Source organism: Marmota flaviventris, chromosome 10, assembly GCF_047511675.1.
Source record: "Marmota flaviventris isolate mMarFla1 chromosome 10, mMarFla1.hap1, whole genome shotgun sequence".
Taxonomy (NCBI): Eukaryota; Metazoa; Chordata; class Mammalia; order Rodentia; family Sciuridae; genus Marmota; species Marmota flaviventris.
The window spans coordinates 98,884,467-98,910,025 of NC_092507.1; the positions used below are offsets into that span (position 1 = coordinate 98,884,467).

Here is a 25,559-nt window from a genome sequence, read left to right on the forward strand (position 1 = left end):
AAGTTAAAAATAAAAATTTAAAAGTTAAAAGTTAAAAATAACCCAGGCTCATATTTATTTAGGTATACATAAAACAAGTGATGTAAAAATTGAAATTTCTAATAAATGGAGCTGAACTCAGATTTAAGCTTCATTATTCAATTTTACAAACAAAATGATGCAGTTTCTTAATATGTTCAATTTTGAAAAAAAAAATAATACTGTCATTTTAACCAGGGCCCGCCAACATATTGGGCAAGCACCCCACCACTGAGCCAAATGTGCAAAGCCCAGCTTTTTTAAAAACAAGTTCTCAATAATTTGTGCAAGCTGGCCTTGTACTGCTTGTCTCAGTACCTGAGATAACAGGCATGGGCCACCTTGCTCCTGCATAAATTTTAATTGTTGAGAGAAGCTTTCAAAGGTAAACAGTTTACTAGGACTTTATGTTGTTACCAAGGGTATATATAATTTATATAACATAAATTTTTGAACTGATGTATAAAAACTAAGAGAAGAAATCAGCTTTATCAACAAGAAGAAATAATAAAAACAAAATCAATTTTATAAATTGATACAAAAGCTACATGTTAAATCTCAGTATAAAAAGCTACATGTTAAATGGCAAAAATGCAGGGCAGTGCAGAGAATGCACAAGAATCAGGGATAGTGAGGAGTTTTGCATAAATAAATTTTAAATTACTCTTTCTAAAATGTGTAAATTGTTTTATACAGTTGTATAGAGAAGCTGAAAAGAGAGGAAATCTTCACATCATTCAAATTAATGACACCATTTCTTAGAAATGGAAATTTTATTTTGATACTAATATTTTTGATGCCTGAAGAGAGTTAAGGGCATAATTTCTGTAGCTAGCTATTTTGAAATAAAAATTAAATTCAAAGATATTGATCTTATATTTGACTCAGTATGTAAATTTTCACATTTTCAACAATTTTCCATATCTGTGGCAAATAAATAATGAAATAAATGAATGATAAATAAATAAATAACAAATAAATAAAAATTTATTTGTTCTGCAGATTAACTCTTTATGCCCACAATTATATTCGATGTTACAGCCAAAATCATCATTTCTGCTATAACTTCACAGTTTCCAGTAATGTCAGTTCTTCACAGAATGACTTTTCTTAGAACTTTAACTTCTTATTCTGTTTACATAGAGGTCTACAGTTTTTTTCTTACTCTGTGTCTGAAAGATTCAACTGCCACATCTTCCTGTATTGAGAGTTGAGAAGTGTGAATGTTGGATGTGATCTTCAAGGTGCCTCCTGGATCACTCCAACATCAGAATGCTTTCTTGCCTAGGGTATTCAGACTTTTACCACGGGCAGATATTACTGGGAGATGGAAGTGGGAGACTCTTGGAACTGGGCTTTTGGAGTCTGTAATGATTATTGGAAAGAGAACAAAGATGGCAAGATGGATGAGGTGAAGGTCTCTTCCTCTTTGGATGTGTTAAGGAGGGATCCCATTACACTCTCTTTACCAACTCCCCACTTGTTTTTCAGTAAGTACTAAGGCCATTGGCTGAATAAGAGTATTCCTAGATTGTGAAGGTAGAACTGTGATCTCTACTAATGTTTCTCAAAGTTTTTTGATATACAGTATTTCTTCCTACTCTTTCTCTCCCCATATCAAAGCTTTTTTCTGCTGTAGTCACTTCTGACCAGACATACATAAGGACTGTGCCGCTAATACTATGGAAAATCCAATATCTAAAGAAGCCCTCTCCCTTGGGCCTTATGAAACATGTCAAACAGAATATATCTTTTTAAGTTTAGGTTACCTCAAATTTTGTAAAAATCTACTTAATCTGTTATTAATTGTGGTGATAATATTAAAATCACATAAAGTTTTGAAATTTATGCATTTTTAATTAATTTATTTTGGGAATATAATCACCTATGATACATGAAGTAGGACATATTTTCTGGTTTTATTTGTGAAATGTAACAAAATAAAGGAATAGATAATTTTTGATTTAATAAAGGTAAAATTCAATGTAAGAGAATGTGTCTCTTTCTTTTCTGTGTTGGTCCATTTTCTGTTCTTTTAATATAATACTGAATCTGGGTAAATTATAAAGAAAAGATTCATTTATCTCACAGTTCTGAAGACAGGTAAGTTCTAGGTTATGATGCCTGAATTTTTGGTGAGGGTTTCATGCTGAATCTGCTCATAGCAGAGAAGCAGTAGGAGAAATTGTCCAGTGAAGAAAGTCTGAACACATGTGTGACACCCTTCATAACAACCCATCTTCTCAAAAATGACTCATTTTCCAAGGGCCCAGAATTTACTCCTTCATTCAGGCTCAGTGCAAGGAGAAAGGCTCTAATTCTTTTTAATGACTTAAAGACCTCATCTCAAAATACTACTGCTCTATGGAATAATATTTCAACTTGAGTTTTGTTGGGGAAAATCCACATTTAAACCATAGTACTATATAGCCCCTCTGTCTATAATTCAGAGTCTGAGAGGTTGTATCTACTTGATTTCTTCCTTTGGGAAGAAATTTAGCAAACATGAACATTTGAGGTCCCTGGAATTGAGGTGCTTCCCTCATCTATCACTCTGATAATCTGAGGAAGAAATAGGGCCTCCTTGACAGCCTAATGCCTTTGTAGCAGAGGAAATCTCAAGGAAGTGACTTCTATACATTTTTCTTTATAGCCCAGGATTCTTGTATTATAAACTAAAACTCATGCTTTCATACCATACCATCCAATAGGTTATTTTTTGAAGTCTCGTTGTTTATATATCCTAAAACCATAATTAGTATCTATTGGACAAAATCATCTTTGATACTAATCTGTGTAAAAGGGAGGTTCCAGGAAAGTCTACCACAGCTAGAAAGAATCAATAGAGTCTTCAGGGTGACTAATTTTCACTGGATGGGGTGTGGGGAATGTGGCCATCTTTGCTCTTGCAGTTCATGCTGTGTATGTGGCATTACTTAAGAAGCAGCCCCAAGGAAGAGTCCTGGGTCTCTTTTGGGAAAGCATAAGATTGATGTGACAAAAATAAAACCAAAACTTTCTTTCTTTCTTTCTTTCTTTCTCTTCTTTTTTAAACAGAAATGGAACGCAGGGACACTTTACCACTGAACCACATCTTCAGCCCTTTTAAATATTTTAATTACAGATAGAGTCTTTCTGTATTGCTTAGGGTCTCACTAAATTGCGGAGGCTGGGTTTGGACTTCTGATACTCTTGCCTCAGCCTCAGAAACTGGGATTATAGGTGTGGGCCACCTCAGCTGGTGAGGAAAACAAAATTTCTAAACTAAATCCCTCTCCACATGGGAGAATAAAACTAAAGCAAAAGTCAGAAAGAAAAATGTTTATAAATGTTCAAAAACACATACTAAAATAATCGCATATGATGTCAACCTCTTTCCATTCTTAAAGGTGAAAAATAAAAGAACAAAACTGAAAATCTTTAGATATAATCTGAATTTGGGGATTCAATTTATTTATTTTTTTTCAAAACATTACACAATTCTTTATTATTAAATGAGAAAATCTCATTTGTTACATGGTCACATTGCTAGTCAGAGAAATGCTGCAGTGATGAAGAAAGTCAATGTTGGATCAACCAAAGTCCTCATTTCTACAACATTCATTTACAAAGAAATAATGTTCAACCCAGCCCAACAAAACATTCTTGGTTTTCTTCATATTGAAGTCCCCCCAAAAAACAATCTTCTAAAGGGGTATTTCACTACATAAATTATAGTTCTTCATTTTTACAATTCACCCCAAACTGTATGAGAGATGTATCACACTAAAAATTCTAAAGGTGTTAGGAAATCCTTCACACATCATCATCATCATCTGATGTGTCACTGCTACTTGTCTCTGTGTCATCATTCTCAATTGTGGGTTTGAAAGTGCTGTTTTTCCAGGGTCCAAACTTGAAGTCACAGATCAGGCCATTTTTCAAAATACCATTTTTTCTCAGACCATTCTTCTGCAACTGTTCACTAATAACTTGGAATTCTCTCATTTCATCCTCAGTTAAGGGAGCACATGTTTCATCATTTTCACTGTCTTCCTGCCAGCCCATTTCCTTTAACAATCTGTGTTCTGCCTCAAGTGAACTGGAAAGAACATCAGTTTGTGGAAAGGTTGAAGACTGAATGATCTGTTGGGAAATCACTGTGGCATTGCCATTCTCTTGTGGAATTTCATTTTCATCAAAGTTTCTGTTTATATCCCTTTCTTGGTGAGTACTATTGCTGTTATGCAAATTAAATGAGTCTTCATCCTTCTCTGAGACAGCATGGCTTTCATCTTCATGTTCTTCTTCTACTCTGTCCCTTTTCAATGCTTTCAAAAATTCACTCTTCTTATCAGTGCGCATTCATGTCAGTTTGGTTAGAGGAGGCTGCTGATTAAGTTTGTCAACAGGTGAAGAGGAATTGGAACAATTACACTCTTTCACTGAATTTGGTGATGGACTAAAATTCTTGGCAGTTGAATAAAAGCATTAAAGTTGCCAACACCATATGAAGATTCATGAGGGAAAGAAGTCCCAACCTTATTTTCTTTAGTTTGGCTTTTCCACTGTGTAGGTTTTGTAGGTGAAGCAGCAGTTTTAGGCACTAAGCCTTTATAAACACTCAGACCAGTTCCATTCTTAACTGGCTGTGACTGAAGATTTCCTACTACAGGGAATCCAGATAGCTGTAAGTCTTTTGTATTACCTTTCTTAATGACCAGCATCCTTGGAGCTCTAGATTTAGGATTCAGAGGATATTCTAAGAGAGGAGCTTGGGAGATTTTTTTGGTTGGGTATGTGTGTGTCTGGGCGTGTAGGCCCCATACACCTGCAGCTAATGATTTATTCTGATTTGGTTCTCTCTCATATTCAGGATTTAAAGATGGAAAATCCTCAGCCTCAAACTGTTTCCATTCTCTTTTATCTTCTTTCCTTCCGGTTTCATTGTCAGGTATGTTGTTTTCATGTAGACCTTGGCTTTTTCCAGAACGGAAAATACTGCTAAGAGAACGGGAATTTCCACCATGGTATCCTCCTCCATGATTTATGTTTTCAGTACCATTTCTGCCATGCCTATGCCATCCATTTTTTTCTTTCCTTCGAAAATTACCTCCATTAGAACGTCCAATACCAGAATCAAAGCCATCTAAAGAATTGTGTCTTCGACGATTCACATCATAACAATTTTCTGTCCATGAAAAATTTTCAGAATGCTTCTCAAAATTCAATAATGACTTTGTTGATGATGGTGGAGTAGGAAAATTAAGCCAGGCTGGAGCAAAGTCATGCTGCGCCATTTAGGTCCAGTCTCTCCAAGTCAGTGAAATAAGGCTTCAACACCTCATGGCAAGTCCAAATTCCAACAGGACTGCCCACGAAGGTGTTGGTTCTTTCTCTGTAATCTTTATGTTTTCCAGTTTGTTTGTTTTATTTTACATATGATTTTTTTTGGGGGGAAATAGTTGCTAGAGCTCATGTGGCAATTGTATACTTACCTTAAGAATGACTCTATGGTTTCAGCAGTTCTTGCTTCAGAAGTGAAAATATGAATTACACTTCAGGATCATGCACTCAAGGTGTAGAGGGGGTCAATTTTGATGTCATTCAGCCAGGTAAGTTTCAAACTCTACTCGGGAGAAGAATGAGCTGGTCTCCTGGAGTTCACTTGTATTGAGTTTCTGAAGACCACACCCACTTCTTCCTTGATTGCATTTCAGGATGCTCCAAATCAGAGTTAGTGTAGATAATTGGATTAGTATGGGTGATTAGATTACTGTGAGTGGTTTGGATGTGTGGGTAATTAGTTCTCAGGTAGAAAAATTTGATGTAATCTCTTCTCTAATCTTCATAAACAAACATCCAGAGTATTGCCAACAGTTACTGACTTAAAAAAATGAATCCCCAAATTCAGATTATATCTAAAGATTTTTAGTTTTGTTCTTTTATTTTTCACCTTTAAGAACAGAAAGAGGGTGTCATCATATGTGATTTTTTTAGTAAGTGTTTTTGAACGTTTATAAACATTTTTCTTTCCGACTTTTGCTTTAGTTTTATTCTCCCATGTGGAGAGGGATTTAATTTAGAAATATTGTTTTCCTCACCAGCTGAGGTGGCCCACACCTATAATCCCAGTTCCTGAGGCTGAGGCAAGAATATGAGAAGTCCAAATCCAGCCTCAGCAATTTAGTGAGGCTCTAAGCAACTCAGCAAGACTCTATTTCTAATTAAAATATTAAAAAGGGTTGAGGGTGTGGTTCAGTGGTAAAGTGTCTCTGGGTTCAATTTCTGTTTAAAAAAAGAGAAAGAAAAGAAAGAAAGAAAGAAAGGAACTAGTTTTGTTTTTATTTTTGTCACCTCAATCTCATGCTTTCCCAAAAGAGACCCAGGACCCTTGCTTGGGTCTGCTTCTTAAGTAATGCCACATACACAGCATGAACTGCAAGAGCAAAGATGGCCACATTTCCCACACCCCATCCTGTGTGGCAGTGAAGTTTTGTGACCCTGAAGCCTCTATTGACTCTTTCTAGTTTTGGTAGAATTTCCTAGAAACTCCCTTTTACACAGATTAATATCAAAGATGATTTTGTTCTATGGTTACTAATTATGATTTTAGGATGTAAAAACAAGAAGACTTTAAAAAATACTATATTGGATGGTATGGTGTGGAGGCATGAGTTTTGGTTTCTAATGCAAGAATCCTGGGCTATAAAGGAAAATGTTTAGGAGAAGTCACTGCCCTGAGATTTCCAGAGCTACAAAGGCATTAGGCTGCCTAGGAGGTACTATTTCTTCCTCAGATTTTCAGAGTGCTGGATGAGGAAGTCTCTCATTTCCAGGGACCTCAAATGTTCACATTTGCTAAACTTCTTCCCAAAAGCAGAAATCAAGAAGATACAACCTCTCAGACCCTATGTGAGGCAGCAATATTTTCCCTCTGAAAGATGCAATTTGGTCATGGTGATTTCTGACACATAAGATAAAGCAGTTACTTAAGGTCTAGCTCAGGCAAAAATTTTGAGACAGCTGCTGTGCACAGGGGTTTATGTCAATGATCCCACCTACTCAGGAGGCTAAGGCTACTTGGAAGCATAAGAAATTTAAGGACAGACTGGAAAACTGAGCACGACTATCTAAAAAAAAAGGTGTGGGGTTGAGACAGTGTTAATCCTGCTAAAATGTTAGCCATGGGCTTGACTTTCACCAGCGACCCAGTGAAACTGTCACCACTTTCTGTTGGAGTGTTTGGAGGGTAGAAGTGGGCAAAGACATAAACCTGCCAAACAGCAGACTCAATTCTCTGGGGGTCTGTGAAGTCAAGATACCTAACTTCTGAGGTACTGTTTTAATCTCTTTTGCAGGTGGAGGAGTGGTGCTTATGGGAGTTTCAAGCACAATTTGAAGACCCCCACCTTCTGCACAGGCAGCCAGGTCAGACATTATTAATCCTGTCACATGTAGCCAACAACATGAATCTTTGGAACACTTCATCCTTTGTGTTTCATCCGCGTGATTTTATACTTTTAAAAGTTTACATCACTTGCTTAACTTTTAAAATTTGTCTTTTTAAAATTAAACAGAATTATAAGTGCAAGACTTTACCAGATTTGAAATACTTAAAACAAATGAGTGATGTGTAGAAAAATAATAAATCTGATCTATTTACAAAATATTCTATAAAATTTCATTTTCTTAGCCAGCATGGTGGCATACTCCTATAATTCTAGCTATTCAGGAGTCTCAGGAAGGAGGATCTCAAATTTGATGCCAGGCTGGGCAATTTAGCAAGAACTTGTTTATTTCTACTGGAATATCTAGGCACTGGGAAATGCTTTGAGTAAGTATGCTTTTTCTTTTTACTTTCTCCAGCTTTGAGTAAACTTCATTTATTACATTTTTTATCAGTCAATATTGATTTTTAAATTTCTTTTTATTCATATGGAGGTCTAGCAGTTTAATATGTGGTTCAAATTTGTATTAATATAGTGACTCATAAAAGTGAATATATTTTTATATCTGACTATACATACATATAGGTATATTTTGTTTTGTGATATTATCTTTCAAAAATTAACAATTTTACAGGTTGCATTTTTGTTTGTTTATCAAATATAATGTCTCTGAATTGGATTCAGTCTTGCTTTGGAAGACTTTCTGAGAAGCTCGCTTTTACACAGATTAGTATCAAAGATGATTTTATCCAGTAGTTACTAATTATGATTTTGGGATGTAAAAACAAGAAGACTTCAAAAAATACCATATTGGATGGTATGGTATGGAAGCATGAGTTTTGTTTTCTAATATAAGAATCCTGGGCTATAAAGGAAAATATTTAGGAGAAGTCACTGTCCTGAGATTTCCAGAGCTACAAAGTCATTAGGCTGCCTAGGAGGAGCTGTCTCAAAATTTTTGCCCGAGCTAGACCTCATGTAACTGTTTTATCCTAGGTGTCAGAAATCATTGTGTATACAATGCATCTTCCAGAGGAAAATACTGCTGCCCAACCCAGGGTCTGCGAGATTGTATCTTCTTGATTTCTGCTTTTGGGAAGAAGTTATTAAATGTGAACATTTGAGGTCCCTGGAAATGAGATACTTCCTTTATCTAGAACTCTGAAAATCTGAGGAAGAAATAGGGACTCCATGGCAATCTAATTGCTTTATAGCATTAGGTTGTCTAGAGTAACAGAACCAACAGGATATATATGGTTATAAAAAGGGGATTTATTAGATTTCCTTAAAGAACTAGAAGTTGTATATTCCCACAATGGCTGTCTGCAGGCTGGAGAGCTGAAGGAACCACTAGATTCTGAGTCTAATGTAGAGATTCTTACCATGGAAATATAAAAGGAAGCATTCTTCTGGTGAGCAAACCCCCAGGGGGTAACAGTCACTCTGTTTCCCACTCTTAGAATGTCCTGCAATTTCTCCTAGGAACTAGTAACATAACTAAAACAAATGCAATGCCTGACTGCTGGGAAAACTTCTGTGCAAAGACACAGAATGCCTCATAGCCATAGCAATGTCTTTTATGAGAAGGCTCTGTGTTAGAATCTTATCAGCTTCGACCTTGATCTCGGGCACACAGTTTCTGAGAATTAAAGAACTTTCTTGTTAGACAACAATAATGTTTCACTGAGCCTAACCCTGTGCAAATAACAGTAACTTTATACAATGTACTTTTTTGAGAACTACACAAAGCTCCTAACATTGCACATTGCAACTCAGTATGTAACTGAGGAATAAGCTGCATAAAGTTGCTAAGTCTATAACCTGCCTAGTAATACATAAAACAATATGTACTAGTGATGCCAATGACCTAAAGTAACCTGTGAATATAAATAAAGCTAGCAGCTCTGCACTTTGCTTCTGTCTCCTTTTATTTTCCTTACAGTCTAAAATTCTGGAGCCTCAGAACAAAAGGGATCAATGATGTTGCCCCATTAGGACCAAAGGCCTGGAAACAAACTGAGAGCCACTGGTTAGAATCCACTTTGGAGTGAAGGAGCTGGAATCTGATGTCCACAAGAGTTTGCAGCAGCAATCCAAAATCCCTCAAAGAGAATCAAATTAGAGAGTACTGCTGCATTAGCATTAATGTTAGTAATTAATGTAATTAATTAATGTTAGTTAGCATTAATGTTAGTACATTAGCATTAATGTTAGTACATTAGTACACTAGCATTAATGTTCCATATCAGCAAATAAAAACCAAGTTGTTTTTGTTTTGTTTTGTTTTGGTTTGGTTTTTGTTTTGTTTTTTGACCTTTTGAGAGACTAGAATAGCCAGTTATCTAAACAGGCAGGTTTGGGCCAACTCAGTAAGAGAATTTTCTGGGCATTAACCTTTACAAGGAAAATAAGCTTATCTTAATTTTGTCTTATGTCCTAGTTCACTTTGTCTTATGTCCTTCCCTAGCTTTTTTTCAAACTACCTTATAACAACCCATTATTTTGCCAGATCTCTGTCATAGTGTCTCTGTTCTCTCTCTCTCTCTCTCTCTCTCTCTCTCTCTCTCTCTCTCTCTCTCTCTCTCTCTCTCCTTTTTTTGCACATCTCTACTTATAAATGTGATGGAATTCATGAGTTGAAAATAAAAAGCAATTACATTATTAATCAAATTTGTTGTGATTATTTTCTTTCAATGAAATCTGGGCAAGTCATATAACTTAAGAAATTCACTGATGCCTTCAATATCTTCTATTTTATTGGAGTATAAGTTTTCAAGTTTTCAAAATAATTTATAATTAACATCTGTATTTCTGTATTGTCTGTTGTGATATTACCTTTTTCATCATGTATGCTGGTAATTTGAGTTCTCTCTCTCCTTCTGTTCATTAGAGTAGCCAAGGGTCTGTCAATTTTATTTGTTTTTTCAAAGAACCACCTTTCTGTGTTTTCAATTGTTTCTTTTGTTTTGATTTAATTGATTTCAGCTCTAATTTTAAATATTATTTTTTTTGCCTTCCACTGCTTCTGCTGTTGGTTTGTTCTTCTTTTTCTAGGGATTTGAGATGCAAAGTGAGGTCATTTATTTGTTGACTTTTTCTTCTCTTAAGGAATGAAATCCATGCAATAAACTTTCCTCTTAGAATTGTTTTCATGGTGTCCCAGCGATTTTGATACGTTGTGTATATGTTCTCATTTGCCTCTAAGAATTTTTAAATCTCTTCATTGATGTCTTCTGCAGCCCATTCTTCATTCAGTAGCATATTGTTTAGTCTCCAGGTGTTGAAATAAATTTTATTTTTTTCATTTTGTCATTGATTTTCAATTTCACTCAATTATAATCTCATAAACTATATGGTAGTATCTCTACTTTTTTGTATTTGCTAAGAGTTGCTTTGTGGCAGAGTACATCGTCTATTTTAGAGAAGGATTCATGTGTTGCTGAGAAGAAAGTGTATCCACATAATGAAGGTGAACTATTCTATATATGTCAGTTAAGCCTAAGTTATTGATTGCATTATTGAGTTCTATAGATTCTTTTTTTAGAGAGGGAGAGGGAGAGAGAGAGAGAGAGAATTTTTTAATATTTATTTTTTAGTTTTCGGCGGACATAACATCTTTATTTGTATGTGGTGCTGAGGATCGAATCCACTGCCACCCGCATGCCAGGCAAGTGTGCTACCACTTGAGCCACATCCCCAGCCCTATATAGATTCTTTATTCAACTTTGGTTGGAAGATCTATTCAGTGATGAGAGAGTTGTGTTAAAGTCACCCAAGATTATTGTGTTGTGATTAATTTGACTCTTGACCTTGAGAAGAATTTGTTTGATGAACATAGCTATACCATTGTTTGGGGCATATATATTTATGATTGTTATGTCTTGTTGGTGTATGGTTCCCTTCAGCAGTATGTAATGTCCATCTTTTGATTAACTTTGGCTTGAAGTCTATTTTATTTGACATGAGAATGGAAATCCCTGCTTGCTTCTGTAGTCCATGTGAGTGATATGACTTTTCCCAACCTTTCTCCTTCAGTTTGTGTATATTTTCCTATCAGGTGAGTCTCCTGGAGGCAGCTAATTGTTGGGTCTTCTTTTTAAATCCAATCTGCTAGCCTATGTCTTTTGATTGGTAAGTTTAAGCCATTAACATTCAGTGTTACTATTGAGACATGGTTTGTATTCCCAGCCATTTTTGTTTATTTTGTTATTTAATTTGACTTGATTTTCTTCTTTGATTAGTTTTTCCTTTAGGGTACTATCTTCCTCTGCTGATTTTCATTGTTGTTTCTTATTTCCTCTTCATGGAATATTTTTCCAAGAATGTTTTGTATTGCTGGTTTTCTAGCTATAAATTCTTTTAACTTTTGTTTATTATGGAAGGTTTTTATATAACTTCAAATCTAAAGCTTAATTTTGCTGGATAGAAGATTCTTGGTTGGCACCAATTTTCTTTCAGAGCTTGATATATGTTGTTCCAGGATATTTTAGCTTTCATGGTCTGTGTTCAAAAATCTGCCATTATGTAATCTGATTCCTTTCTCTTGTGGCTTTTAAAATTCTCTCCTTATTCTGTTTGTTTGGAATTTTCATTATAATGTTCCTTAGTGTGGAGCTGTTGTGATTTTGTACACTTGGCATCCTGTAGGCTTCTTGAATTTGGATTTCCAATTCATTCTTCATGTCTGGAAAGTTTTCTGATATTATTTTATTAAATAGATTGTTCTTTTCTTTGGTTTGGAACTCTATGCCTTCTTTTATCCCAACTCTTAAATTTGGTCTTTTTATGCTACCCTGTATTTCTTGAATGTTCTTCTCATTGTTTCTTAGTATTATCACTATGTGGCCTATGTTCTTTTCAAGATTATATATTTTGTCTTCATTGTCTCATGTCCTATCTTCCAAGTGGTCTACTCTGTTGGTGATGCTTTCATTTGAGCTTTTAATTTGGTTTATTGATTCTTTTATTTCATTTCAAGGATTTCTATTTTTTTTTGAACCTCTATTTTTCTTTTGAGGTGATCTTTTGCTTCCTGTATATGTTTATTTAGCTCCTTGTTGAAATGGTCTTTTACTGCCTGTATTTGCACTCTTATATCTTCCTTGAGATCACAGAACATTTTAACCATGTATATCCTACACTACTTCTCTTTCTTCTGCTGTGGCTGCCAATGATTCTAATTATGTGGTGCCTTCAATTTCTTCAGGGCACTTTCTTCCCTTGTCTTTTCATGTTGCAAATGTGTCTTCCTTTCCAGCTGTGTGGGTCTAAATTGTTATTGTTTTTACACTATAGATTTGTAGTGTTCTTGTAGAGTTCCAAGACCTCTCCTTTGTAGAGAATGACAATGTTAACAGATCCCAATATCAACAATATACCACCTATGAACAATTTGTTGTGATTAAGGCATTTATAGTTTAGTCCCGATGTACAGAAATGTTGGATTCAGTTATTATCTAAAATATAATCAGTAGTTTTGTAAAAAGGTTTACAGTTTCTATGGTGAAAAATAAACTGGGGGTGGAGCTTAGGATGATTGGCTGAGGAGGTAGGATATGAAGATATAGATATCTTAGGAAGTGTGAAGGAGAAATCTAATGAAGAGGGTTAGAAGCAAGAGAATAGACAGGAAGTAATTTAGGGTAGTCAAGTATGTGGGATAAAAGTAGAGTACATAAAACAAACACATACGTGTATTTGGAAAAATACAGATGTTGAAACAGTGAAATTTGGAGATGGAAAAAAAAATAAAAGAATATAAAGGAAAAGAAAAAAGGGCATATACAATACTTTGTATTATATTATTCAGAAGACTCAGTCCTCAAAGTTCTATTTCATGCAAAGTTCTTGGTTTCACATATCTTGGGGATGTGAGGGCTGGAGGATAGAGGGTGATAAGAGAACAAACAAATAAACAAACAAACAAAAAAAAACTCCATTGAGAAAACCAGGGTTTTAGCTAGCTTTAGAGTTCTGTATCTTTCCTGTTTCTCTTCTCATTCAATAGGTGGGGGTTATCTGTTGTAAGCTGGTGTCTCTGCCCTCTGGATGGTGAAGGTAACCAGGGTGGAAAGAATAGTCTTGGCACAGGGCACAGATGCAGGGAGTGCCTGCATCCCTGCTGAAAGACTGCACCTCATGTGTCTCTTTTTTGGGACCGCTCATATTACTTGAGTGCCTGGTACTATCTCTATCTCTTGCTGGGAGATTTCCCAGTTTTGGGTCTCTCTGTTAGGCTCCAAATATTAGCCCCATCTCCCTCTGCCCTATCAGTTCCAAATTGAGGAAACTTTCACCTCAGGGCTCTGGTAGGTGGCTCCCTGGTCGCACTGCACACCTGTGTTGGGAAGATCTGTTTTTTGACTAAATGCTTTGCCACAATTTTTATATTTGTAGGGATTCTCTCCAATGTGAATTCTATTGTGACAAATAAGGCCTGTTTTTCTATGGAAAGCTTTGCCACAATCTTTACATTTGTAGGGCTTCTTTCCAGTGTGAGTTCTGCTGTGGCAAAGAAAGGTTGATATTTGAGTAAAACCTTTGTCACATGCTTTACATTTGTAGGACTTCTCTCCAATGTGAATTCTGCTGTAACAAATAAGGCCTGTTTTTCAATGGAAAGCTTTGCCACATTCTTTACATTTGTAGGGCTTCTCTCCAGTGTGAATTCTTCTTTGGTAAATAAGGTTAAATTTTTGACTAAAAACTTTGCCATATTTTTCACATTTATAGGGCTTTTTTCAGTGTGAATTCTGCTTTGCTTAATAAAGATTGATTTTTCTTTAAAAACTTTATCACATTCTGCCCATTGGTAGGGTATCTCTCCATTGTGGGTTCTTCTGTGGTAAATAAGATTTTTTTTTTTTTTTTTTTACTAAAGGCTTTGCCATATTGTTTATATTTATAGGGCTTCTCTCCAGTATAATTTCTTTGGTGGTAAACAAGGCCTGATTTTTTTATATGATTTCTGGTGTTTACTCTCACCTGTAGCTTTCCATATTTTCTTTTGTTGTAAATAGTCAAGATAACAATTTCTATATTTTTCACTTATCACTTTGTGAAATATATGTTCTATGCCCTTTTCTGTTAAATATTCTTGGTTATGATTAGGAGTCATGACCAGGAAGGCCAAGTTTCTATAGTTCTCTAACATCACATTTCTATATAATTTTTTTCTGATCAAGATGAAGGCATTCCCACTCCTCTTCAGTCAAATCAATGGCTACATCCCTGAATGATAACAATTCCATTTCTTTGCTTTTGGGATTCTGTATGTTTGCCCCTGATATTTTTCAGCAGCTGTGAAGCACAGAAACCTGGGGCTTGTGTTCTAGGAGAAGAAGCATAGAAAAAGAGTCAACACTCTCTATTGCATTATTAAGCTTCATTTTCCTTTTCTGAGGGCAGAAAAAATGCTTTTAAAAAATTAAAAATTCAGTGACTTTGAAGTTTTTTCTCTCTTCAGAAAAATCTTCATTTTTAATAATTTTAATTTTTCATTCATCATTTTTTATCTTTCATTATTAAGAATTCTTTTTAAACTTAATTTGGGGGGGGGATTGTTACTGAACCACATAACCAATGAGCCAGATTGCATCCTTTTTAAATTTTCTATTTGGAGACAGAAGTTCACTAAGTTACTTAAAACCTTACTAAATCCTAAGGCTTGTCTTGAACTTGTGAACCTTCTGCCTCACCCTCATAAGATGCTGGTTATTACAGGCATTTGAAACAGCATCCATATTTTTTAATCTTCTTTACACCAGGCATGGTGGTATACACCTGTAATTCCAGTGACTTGGAAGTCTGATATAGAAGTATTATAAGTTCAAGTTCAGCCTTCACAACTTAGTGAGAACTGGTCTCAAAATTTAAAAATAAATAAATAAAAATTTTTAAAAGGCTGGGTATTTGCTCAGTGTGAGAAAGCATGCCTAGCATTTGTGAGAACTTAATTTAAGTCTTAATACAATAAATAAAAACTTATTTTTCTGAACAGTAAATATTTTATTATTAAATATGTTGTTCTCCAAAAGAGTATAAGTAAACAATGTTTTTAAAAACCTTTACATAATGGAGTATATTATCATGAATGGTAATTCTTTTCATTCCACCACACATGTGGAATATAATTTTGCTCTTAAACACTTAGAACATTTTTATTTATTTTTCTGTATGTAGCAAGAATCCTTATATTTTGTCTTATTAAGAAAAGTCATGATTTTGGGACTGTACATATGTTAACTGCATCTTCCTTCTTGCAAAATTGAATTCATACAGCTGTGTGTAGCCCAATATGTGAATCCAGATCTCAGTTCAGGGCCAATCACTGGACTAATCGACTGGCTCAACTGCTTTTGAGGTAAGGGTAAGTCCATTGGCAATATTCTTATAATCTATTATTTGTTTTTAGGACCATGTGGGTACTGTTTTCCTCTTTTTAAAAATATTTTTAATAAATAATTTCCAGAAACAAATAAATAATGACTGCAAATCTTCGATATGCCTCAGACTTATAGCATAAAAAAGTGAAAGATAAAAATAAAAGTTAAAAATAAAAATTTAAAAGTTAAAAGTTAAAAATAACCCAGGGTCATATTTATTTAGGTATATATAAAGCAAGTGATGTAAAAATTGAAATTTCTAATAAATGGAGCTGAACTCAGATTTAAGCTTCATTATTCAATTTTACAAACAAAATGATGCAGTTGCTTAATATGTTCAATTTTGAAAAAAAAATAATACTATCATTTTAACCAGGGCCCGCCAACATATTGGGCAAGCACCCCACCACTGAGCCAAATGTGCAAAGCCCAGATTTTTTAAAAACAAGTTCTCAATAATTTGTGCAAGCTGGCCTTGTACTGCTTGTCTCAGTACCTGAGATAACAGGCATGGGCCACCTTACTCCTGCATAAATTTTAATTGTTGAGAGAAGCTTTCAAAGGTAAACAGTTTACTAGGATTTTATGTTGTTACCAAGGGTATATATAATTTATATAACATAAATTTTTGAACTGATGTATAAAAACTAAGAGAAGAAATCAGCTTTATCACCAAGAAGAAATAATAAAAACAAAATCAATTTTATAAATTGATAAAAAAGCTACATGTTAAATCTCAGTATAAAAAGCTACATGTCAAATGGCAAAAATGCAGGGCAGTGCAGAGAATGCACAAGAATCAGGGATAGTGAGGAGTTTTGCATAAATAAATTTTAAATTACTCTTTCTAAAATGTATAAATTGTTTTATCCAGTTGTATAGAGAAGCTGAAAAGAGAGGAAATCTTCACATCATTCAAATTAATGACACCATTTCTTAGAAATGGAAATTTTATTTTGATACTAATATTTTTGATGCCTGAAGAGAGTTAAGGGCATAATTTCTGTAGCTAGCTATTTTGAAATAAAAATTAAATTCAAAGATATTGATCTTATATTTGACACAGTATGTAAATTTTCACATTTTCAACAATTTTCCATATCTGTGGCAAATAAATAATGAAATAAATGAATGACAAATAAATGAAAATAAATAAATAAATAACAAATACATAAAAAACTATTTGTTCTGCAGATTAACTCTTTATGCCCACAATTGTACTAGATGTTACAGCCAAAAACATCATTGCTGCTATAACTTCACAGTTTCCAGTAATGTCAGTTCTTCACAGAATGAGTTTTCTTAGAACTTTAGCTTCTTATTCTGTTTATATACAGGTCTACAGTTTTTTTCTTACTCTGTGTCTGAAAGATTCAACTGCCACATCTTCCTGTATTGAGAGTTGAGAAGTGTGAATGTTGGATGTGATCTTCAAGGTGCCTCCTGGATCACTCCAACATCAGAATGCTTTCTTGCCTAGGGTTTTCAGACTTTTACCACGGGCAGATATTACTGGGAGATGGAAGAGGGAGACTCTTGGAACTGGGCTTTTGGAGTCTGTAATGATTATAGGGAAGGGAACAAAGATGACAAGATGGATGAGGTGAAGGGCTCTTCCTCTTTGGATGTGTTAAGGAGGGTTCCCATTACACTCTCTTTACCAACTCCCCACTTGTATTTCAATAAGTACTAAGGCCATTGGCTGAATAAGAGTATTCCTAAATTATGAAGGTAGAACTGTGATCTCTACTAATGTTTCTTAAAGTTTTTTGATATACAGTATTTCTTCCTATTCTTTCTCTCCCCATATCAAAGCTTTTTTCTTCTGTAGTCACTTCTGACCAGACATACATAAGGACTGTGCCACTAATACTATGGAAAATCCAATATCTAAAGAAGCCCTCTCCCTTGGGTCTTATGAAATATGTCAAACAGAATATATCTTTTTAAGTTTAGGTTACCTCAAATTTTGTAAAAATCTACTTAATCTGTTATTAATTGTGGTGATAATATTAAAATCACATACAGTTTTGAAATTTATGCATTTTTAATTAATTTATTTTGGGAATATAATCACCTATGATACATGAAGTAGGACATATTTTCTGGTTTTATTTGTGAAATGTAACAAAATGAAGGAATAGATAATTTTTGATTTAATAAAGGTAAAATTCAATGTAAGAGAATGTGTCTCTTTCTTTTCTGTGTTGGTCCATTTTCTGTTCTTTTAATATAATACTGAATCTGGGTAAATTATAAAGAAAAGATTCATTTATCTCACAGTTCTGAAGACAGGTAAGTTCTAGGTTATGATGCCTGAATTTTTGGTGAGGGTTTCATGCTGAATCTGCTCATAGCAGAGAAGCAGTAGGAGAAATTGTCCAGTGAAGAAAGTCTGAACACATGTGTGACACCCTTCATAACAACCCATCTTCTCAAAAATGACTCATTTTCCAAGGGCCCAGAATTTACTCCTTCATTCAGGCTCAGTCCAAGGAGAAAGGCACTAATTCTTTTTAATGACTTAAAGATCTCATCTCAAAATACTACTGCTCTATGGAATAATGTTTCAACTTGAGTTTTCTTGGGAAAAATCCACATTTAAACCATAGTACTATATAGCCACTCTGTCTATAATTCAGAGTCTGAGAGGTTGTATCTACTTGATTTCTTCCTTTGGGAAGAAATTTAGCAAATGTGAACATTTGAGGTCCCTGGAAATGAGGTGCTTCCCTCATCTATCACTCTGATAATCTGAGGAAGAAATAGGGCCTCCTTGACAGCCTAATGCCTTTGTAGCAGAGGAAATCTCAGGGCAGTGACTTCTATACATTTTTCTTTATAGCCCAGGATTCTTGTATTATAAACCAAAACTCATATTTCCATACCATACCAACCAATATGTTATTTTTTGAAGTCTCATTGTTTTTACATCCTAAAATCATAATTAGTAACTATTGGACAAAATCATCTTTGATACTGATCTGTGTAAAAGGGAGGTTCCAGGAAAGTCTACCAAAGCTAGAAAGAATCAATAGAGGCTTCAGGGTGACAAATTTTCACTGCCACACAGAATGGGGTGTGGGGAATGTGGCCATCTTTGCTCTTGCAGTTAATGCTGTGTATGTGGCATTACTTAAGAAGTAGCCCCAAGGAAGAGTCCTGGGTCTCTTTTGGGAAAGCATGAGATTGATGTGACAAAAATAAAAACAAAACTATTTTTCTTTCTTTCTTTCTTTCTTTCTTTTTTTCTTTCTTTCTCTTTTTTTTAAACAAAAATGGAACGCAGGGACACTTTACCACTGAACCACATCTTCAGCCCTTTTAAATATTTTAATTAGAGGTAGAGTCTTTCTGTATTGCTTAGGGCCTCACTAAATTGCTGAGGCTTCATTTGGACTTCTGATACTCTTGCCTCAGCCTCAGGAACTGGGATTATAGGTGTGGGCCACCTCAGCTGGTGAGGAAAACAAAATTTCTAAACTTAATCCCTCTCCACCTGGGAGAATAAAACTAAAGCAAAAGTCAGAAAGAAAAATGTTTATAAATGTTCAAAAACACATACTAAAAAAATACATATGATGACACCCTCTTTCTGTTCTTAAAGGAGAAAAATAAAAGAACAAAACTGAAAATCTTTAGATATAATCTGAATTTGGGGATTCAATTTTTTTAAGTCAGTAACTGTGGGCAAGAGTGTGTCCCTGGCCTGGGGGGTGCCACTGTGGTGGATCCCTGGAGAAGGTTTTCAGTACTTTGAATAATCCCCTTTGGCCGCTTTTCCCTCCCCAAAAACCATCAATTTTTTTTTAAGTCAGTAACCCAGGGCAAGACTCTAAATGTTTGTTTATGAAGATTAGAGAAGGGATTACATCAAAATTTACTACCTGAAAACTAATTACCCACACATCCAAACCACTCACACTAATCTAATCGCCCATGCTAATCTAATCACCTACACTAATTACCTAACACTGATTGGAAACACCCTAAATGCAATCAAGGAAGAAGTGGGTGTGGTCTTCAGGGACTCAATAAAAGTGCACTCCAGGAGACCAGCTCATTCTTCTCCCGAGTAGAGTTTGAAGCTCACCTGGCTGAATGACTTCAAAATCGATCCCCTTCACACCTTGAGAGCCTGATCCTGAAGCTTAATTCATAGTTTCAATTCTGCAGCAAGAACTGCTGAAACCACAGAGTAATTCTTAAGGTACGTATACAATTGCCACATGAGCTGTAGCTACTACTTTCCCAAACAAAATCAAATGTAATTTCATAGTTTAAACTTTTTTTCTTTTCTTTTTATTTATTTATTTATTTATTTGTTTATTTATTTATTGTACTGGAGACTGAATTCAGAGGCACTGGACCACTGAGCCACATCCCCATTTCTATTTTGGATTCTATTTAGAGACAGGGTCTTACTGAGTTGCTTAGAGCCTTGCTTTTGCTGAGGCTGGTGAGGAACTTGCACTGCTTCTGTCTCAGGTGTGTGCTACCATACCCAGTGCTCCTACATAGTTTATAAGCACTCTGAAACTATTTCTCAGATAATGTATAATTTTTTACCTGTAGATCCAAAAATATTTTTAGGAATATTTTATCTCTTCCATTCTTAGAAGTTCAACTATAGTAGAAATGAAAACCCAGATTTTTAGCTAAATAAAAACTGTAAAGAAGTCTTTGTTTTCTGGAGCAGATTAAGATAATCACATATTTTCACAGTATGAAAGGTGCTTGATAATATTTTAGACTTGTATAGAGAGCTACTCACTTAAATATTTGATTTATTTGCATTCTTTATTTACTCAGTTTGTTCTGTTTTGTCATGTACAAAAGCAAGTTTATTATTCCCTAGACAGTAGTGTGCTATTCAATGAGAATATGAGTAAAAATTGGTTCAGGTCTTTATCTCTTTAAGGGTAGATGATTAAATCCTTATGGTTTTCTTCCCTCAGAATAATGGATTCAGAAATACCACAAGTGTTCCAGAAAGAACTCACTTGCTCTGTCTGCCTGAAGTACCTTATATACCCAGTCACCATAGGCTGTGGGCACAGCTTTTGTTGGCCCTGTTTCTTCGTTCCCTGGGGACAAGCCCAAATTCTTGCCTGTTGCCCTGTGTGCAGGGAGCCATCACAGCAGGGAGATGTCAAAAATAATATTCTTCTGAAGAATCTTACATCTATCGCAAGGCTGGCTCATCTCAGGCAATTCCTGAACTCTGAGAAAAATATATGTGTGACCCACCAGCAGACAAAGAAGATTTTCTGTGAGGAGAACAAGAACCTGCTCTGTTGGCTCTGCTGCAACCCTCAGGAGCACAGGACTCACAACCACCCTTCAGTGGAAAGGGCTGCTGAGGAATACCAGGTAAGTGACACCAGTGAGAGCACTGTGAAGGCTAAGAGATCACAAAAGAGCTGAGGATCTGGATGATGATGATGATTGCCCTACTCTTTTCTGTATGCTAGGTAATTTTATAAGCATCAAGGAAGAAGCTAAGAACCAAAGATGTAAGCAATAAATAAAATATGTAAGCATGCCTGACTTGGTGGAGCTTGATTCCACAGAGGTAGTGATAAAGGAGTTGGTCACTTTAATTTTAATTTTCATGGTTAAGGCATTAGAAACTGCTCATTTTGAAAAGAGTTACTGGCTACCAAAATGACAAATGCAATACATTTCTATACAGCATGAACATTTACTAACACTAGGGAATAAATTAGATAAAAGGCTTTGGGGAATTAACAGGGTAGAGCATTGGAAAACAAAATCTGAAGCCAATTGCCACACTATCTAAAAACTATTCATCTTTATCACTATCCCTAGGCACATGGCTACATTATGCACTTTTGCAGTCTGAAATCTCCTAAAATTCACAATCATCAAGAGCAAAAGGGAAGCAATATGATTTTTTTCTCACTAAAGTACTTATCTCTTACTTATTTGTGATTCTCTCTATCATTGTGAGATTGAAACCAAATGTGCTTGCTTCTCTATTGAGTTTATATTTCTTTTACAGGAGAAGCTCCTAAAGCAAATAAGATCATTACGGGAAAAGATCCAAGTAAATCAAAGAAATATAAATGAAGAGAACAAAATAATCAGTCCATGGATCGTAAGTATGAGTCTATTTCCTTGAGACTCAGCTTGAAACAGACGTACTAGAAATCCATCCATTATTCATTATGGCATCATGGTGTAAGGATATTAGGTACATCATTTCTGGTGGCTTGGAATCCTAAAAGTAAAATTTGACTTTGTTGATCAAACAAATGACCAGGCAGTGTCATAGAGAGGTTTGAGATGAAAATTAATTTTCTCACCAGAGATCAGAATATTGCATATAGTGATTTATGTGACAGCTCTAAATTCTAATCGCTTGCATGTAGAAATTTATATTTCAAGGATAAATTGTCAATCAAAACCTTTTCTTAAGATATTTCAGGCATTCATGAAGCAGATAAAAGTGGTTGGAGGGAAGAATGGATTTGGTTCCTTGCCATTGTTACAAAAACTAGGGAAAGAATGAAGATAAAAGAAGAGTGAATTTCTAATTTCTGAAATGTGGATGAATATAAAATTATGACATATGTAACATACTGGTAAAAACACAATGGTCAAAGAGAGAGGTTTAGGTGGAGGAGCACAAAATCATACTGGAATTGTGATCTAGACAATCTATCCCTACAGTACTATGTGTATCTCAGGGAAGAGCTGATCAGGGCTGAGTACAGGAAACTACATCCAGTTCTTCATGAGGAGGAAAATCAACATCTAGACATTCTTAGAAAGGAAAGCAAAAGAATTTTAGAGGAACTCAAAAAAAGTAAAGCCAATATGGTCCAAAAGAAGAAAGACCTAAGAGAAATATATAAGGAGCTGGTGAAAATGTCCCATAAAACATATGTGGAGCTGCTCCAAGTAAGAACTGAGTTGTGCATGAAAGTATTTTATATGATTTGGGGTTCTCAATTTTGACCACATTATTTGGTAGTTTTTATATTTCCTGCATCAATTATGGGGTTCTTTCCTCTTTGGATATAATCTACTTAAAGTTTACCTTCTATCCTGACTATAAATAAGCAAGATTTATGAAACTTTGTGAGTAGCTCTCCTAGAATTTTTTTTTAATTTGTCTGTTGTATCTTGCTTCTCTAAGATCCAGAAAAATAACAATTTATTCATGAACATTTCATTTTTTGCCTGCCATTTGACAATATGCAGACATCTTGGAAAAGCTTATGTTCTCTTTCTTCTGTTTAAAAGTTATGAAATTGGGGACAGTAAACACTGTGTATTACTGATATCCTTCATTCTCTTTAGAACCTCTGGATTCTGATTTAATCACAAATTCAGAATCTTTAAATATGCTTTACTGGTACTGTCCTGAGAGATGAAAATGAATTCATAAGAAGCATTGATGTGATGATATTTGATACTACATGATCTTTCCAAAAACAAAATACTATTCAGTTTCTTAAAAAAATAAGCCTTTTTGTTTTCTTTGCAGGACTTGGGAGACCTATTGACCAGGTAAATTTTGATTGTAGTGTAAACTGGGATACCATTGAGAGCTATGAAAGTGTTTAAGTTGTTTCTAACAAAGTGAAGGCATAGTTTATGTAGAGAGTAATCAACTGTGTGTTCATGTGTTTGTTTGAATATGATTCCCTTTTCCCCTTTATGAGAAGTCAGCCTCTATTTCCCCTGTTGATTGAGGGATATATGTCATCCTGGGCTGAATGTTGATGTTCATAAATGCAACCATGTATGATTTGACATTGTAAATCAGAAACATTGAGGTGCATGGGACAGTTTTTCCTAGTTAGGTAATTAGAGACATGGGTACCACTGAGAAATGGGTTGTTAACTGGCAAATTAAGTAGGAAAGATTCCTAGAAACAGTCCCTTCTCATGTTCACAGAGTTACATTCATGAGAAAATGGTTTCAAGAAACATTTTCAGCAGAATTGTTGTTTAGTTCCTTAAAAACTGTGATGTCATTTTTGTCACCAGAAGATTCATGTCCTCTTCCTACTTTCAGGAGTGAATCAGTGCAGCTGCACTTGCCTCAGCCTATAAAGCCAGCACTTCCTGCCCAGACCATCACTGAACTGATAGACAGGCTCAAGTGTTTCCAAGGTGAGTTTCAGCCCAGTGATGGGAGCATAGTGTAATGACTTTCAATAATGATTTTCTATGGGAAACCTTTCCATTTATTAACCTTTAATTTACCCAAAGGGAATGGTCTGCCAATTAGTATTTATAATTATATTTAGTAATCTGATCACCATGATTAAATAAGGAAAAAAATAAGTGATCACTGGTAAAATAATAAATGTGATTTGGGCTATACATGCAAAACCATTTCAATCAATAAGACAATTATAAATTAGTTCAGTATGTTCCCATTTTAAATTAAGTGCACTGAGTGATGCAGGTTATTTAAACATTACCCTTAAAATGTCTTAGAAATTGAATGTGTGATACATATTTTATTAAAAATATATATAAATATAATATACTAAATGCATTAAATTTAATATAATAGCATGTATGAACAAACATAAAATAACTGAATGCACAGAGCAATATTTCACAAGCATCAAAAAAAGACAAGTTGGTATATGATGAAGCAGTTTTTCGATTTCCATGGTAGGACTAAATAGGAACCATAGCAAGGAATTTATTGCTTTGGATTGAATGGGAATGCAGACCTCCAATTTCTCAGATGAAATGAATAGTAGCAAGCTGGAAGTAGACATGCCCACCCTTTTATTACAGTGTCCATATATTTATCAGTGTTTTCATTGTGATTGAACTATTTTTCATTCTGCAGTATTCTAGAAACCTGTGAGTGCAATGCACTTCAGCCACAATTACCCCTCTTCTTCTGCTACCCCCCCCCCCCCCGCATTAAGACTCAGGTAGACCTTCTCATCTAACAGCAATTTAAAAGTTGGTTTTGATTTGAATATTCTCTTCATTCTACAGTGGAGATATACTTTGAAAATAAAGTGTCCAGTGATAACCTCAAGCTATTTGATAATGTGAGAAGTTTGAGATTTGGGCACGTCCTTCCAGACTTATCTTTGAATTCTGATGGAATTAAATATTTTGCTGCATGGGGAACAGAGACTTTCAACTCTGGGAAACTGTACTGGGAATTAGATATGAAGGACCCTTTGGACTGGGCTGTAGGAGTCTGTAAGGATTCCTGGATAAGAAGGAATGGTACAGTGATTGAATCCGAAGACGTGTTTCTTCTCCTTTTTGTCAAGGAAGATGATGGCCATAGTCTCTTGACAACCTCCCCAATGCTTTCTCACTACATAGAGAAGCCTCAGGGCCGGGTTGGTGTGTTTCTTGATTTTGAGAGTGAAAGTGTGAGTTTTTTGAACGTTGCCAAGTATTCTCTTATATGGCGGTACTCTTCTGGCTCTTTGAATTTCCCAGTCAGGCCTTTTGTTCACACTGGCCACAAGTGAACAGGGATAAGTCAGGAACTCTATGCCTGGGGAATTTACATTTCAGGAAGCCCTTCCTAGTTGAAGTTTATAATACTGTACTTTAGTGCTTTTTAAGTAATTTGGTACTTGATCCAGACATGGTGGCACATGCCTATTAATTCACACAATTTGGTTAATTTGGGAGTCTGATGTAGAAGGACTTCAAGTTTGAGGCCAGCCTGAGCAACTTGGCAAGACCCTGTCTCAAAATA

General features: G+C 35.2%; 1 protein-coding gene and 1 pseudogene across 1 annotated transcript; one reads left to right on the forward strand and one right to left on the reverse strand.

Moving 5' to 3' along the window:
- Positions 1–3,477: 3,477 nt before the first annotated feature.
- Positions 3,478–5,422, reverse strand: LOC139707472 (vasculin pseudogene; annotated as a pseudogene).
- Positions 5,423–20,794: 15,372 nt separating this feature from the next.
- Positions 20,795–25,326, forward strand: LOC139707473 (tripartite motif-containing protein 43-like). The gene is made up of 6 exons (XM_071618767.1): positions 20,795–21,205; positions 21,858–21,953; positions 22,529–22,759; positions 23,349–23,371; positions 23,883–23,980; positions 24,833–25,326. Exons 1-6 carry the CDS (start codon positions 20,795–20,797, stop codon positions 25,324–25,326), a joined length of 1,353 nt encoding a protein of 450 aa, XP_071474868.1.
- The last annotated feature ends 233 nt before the right edge of the window (positions 25,327–25,559 follow it).

Bases quoted from the DNA above. Each gene is read 5' to 3' on its own strand.
- LOC139707473 (XM_071618767.1), top strand. From the start codon at position 20,795: ATGGATTCAGAAATACCACAAGTGTTCCAGAAAGAACTCACTTGCTCT. The intron at 23,372-23,882 runs GTAAATTTTGAT...TCCTACTTTCAG, and splicing joins TTGGGAGACCTATTGACCAG to GAGTGAATCAGTGCAGCTGC. The intron at 23,981-24,832 runs GTGAGTTTCAGC...TTCATTCTACAG, and splicing joins CAGGCTCAAGTGTTTCCAAG to TGGAGATATACTTTGAAAAT.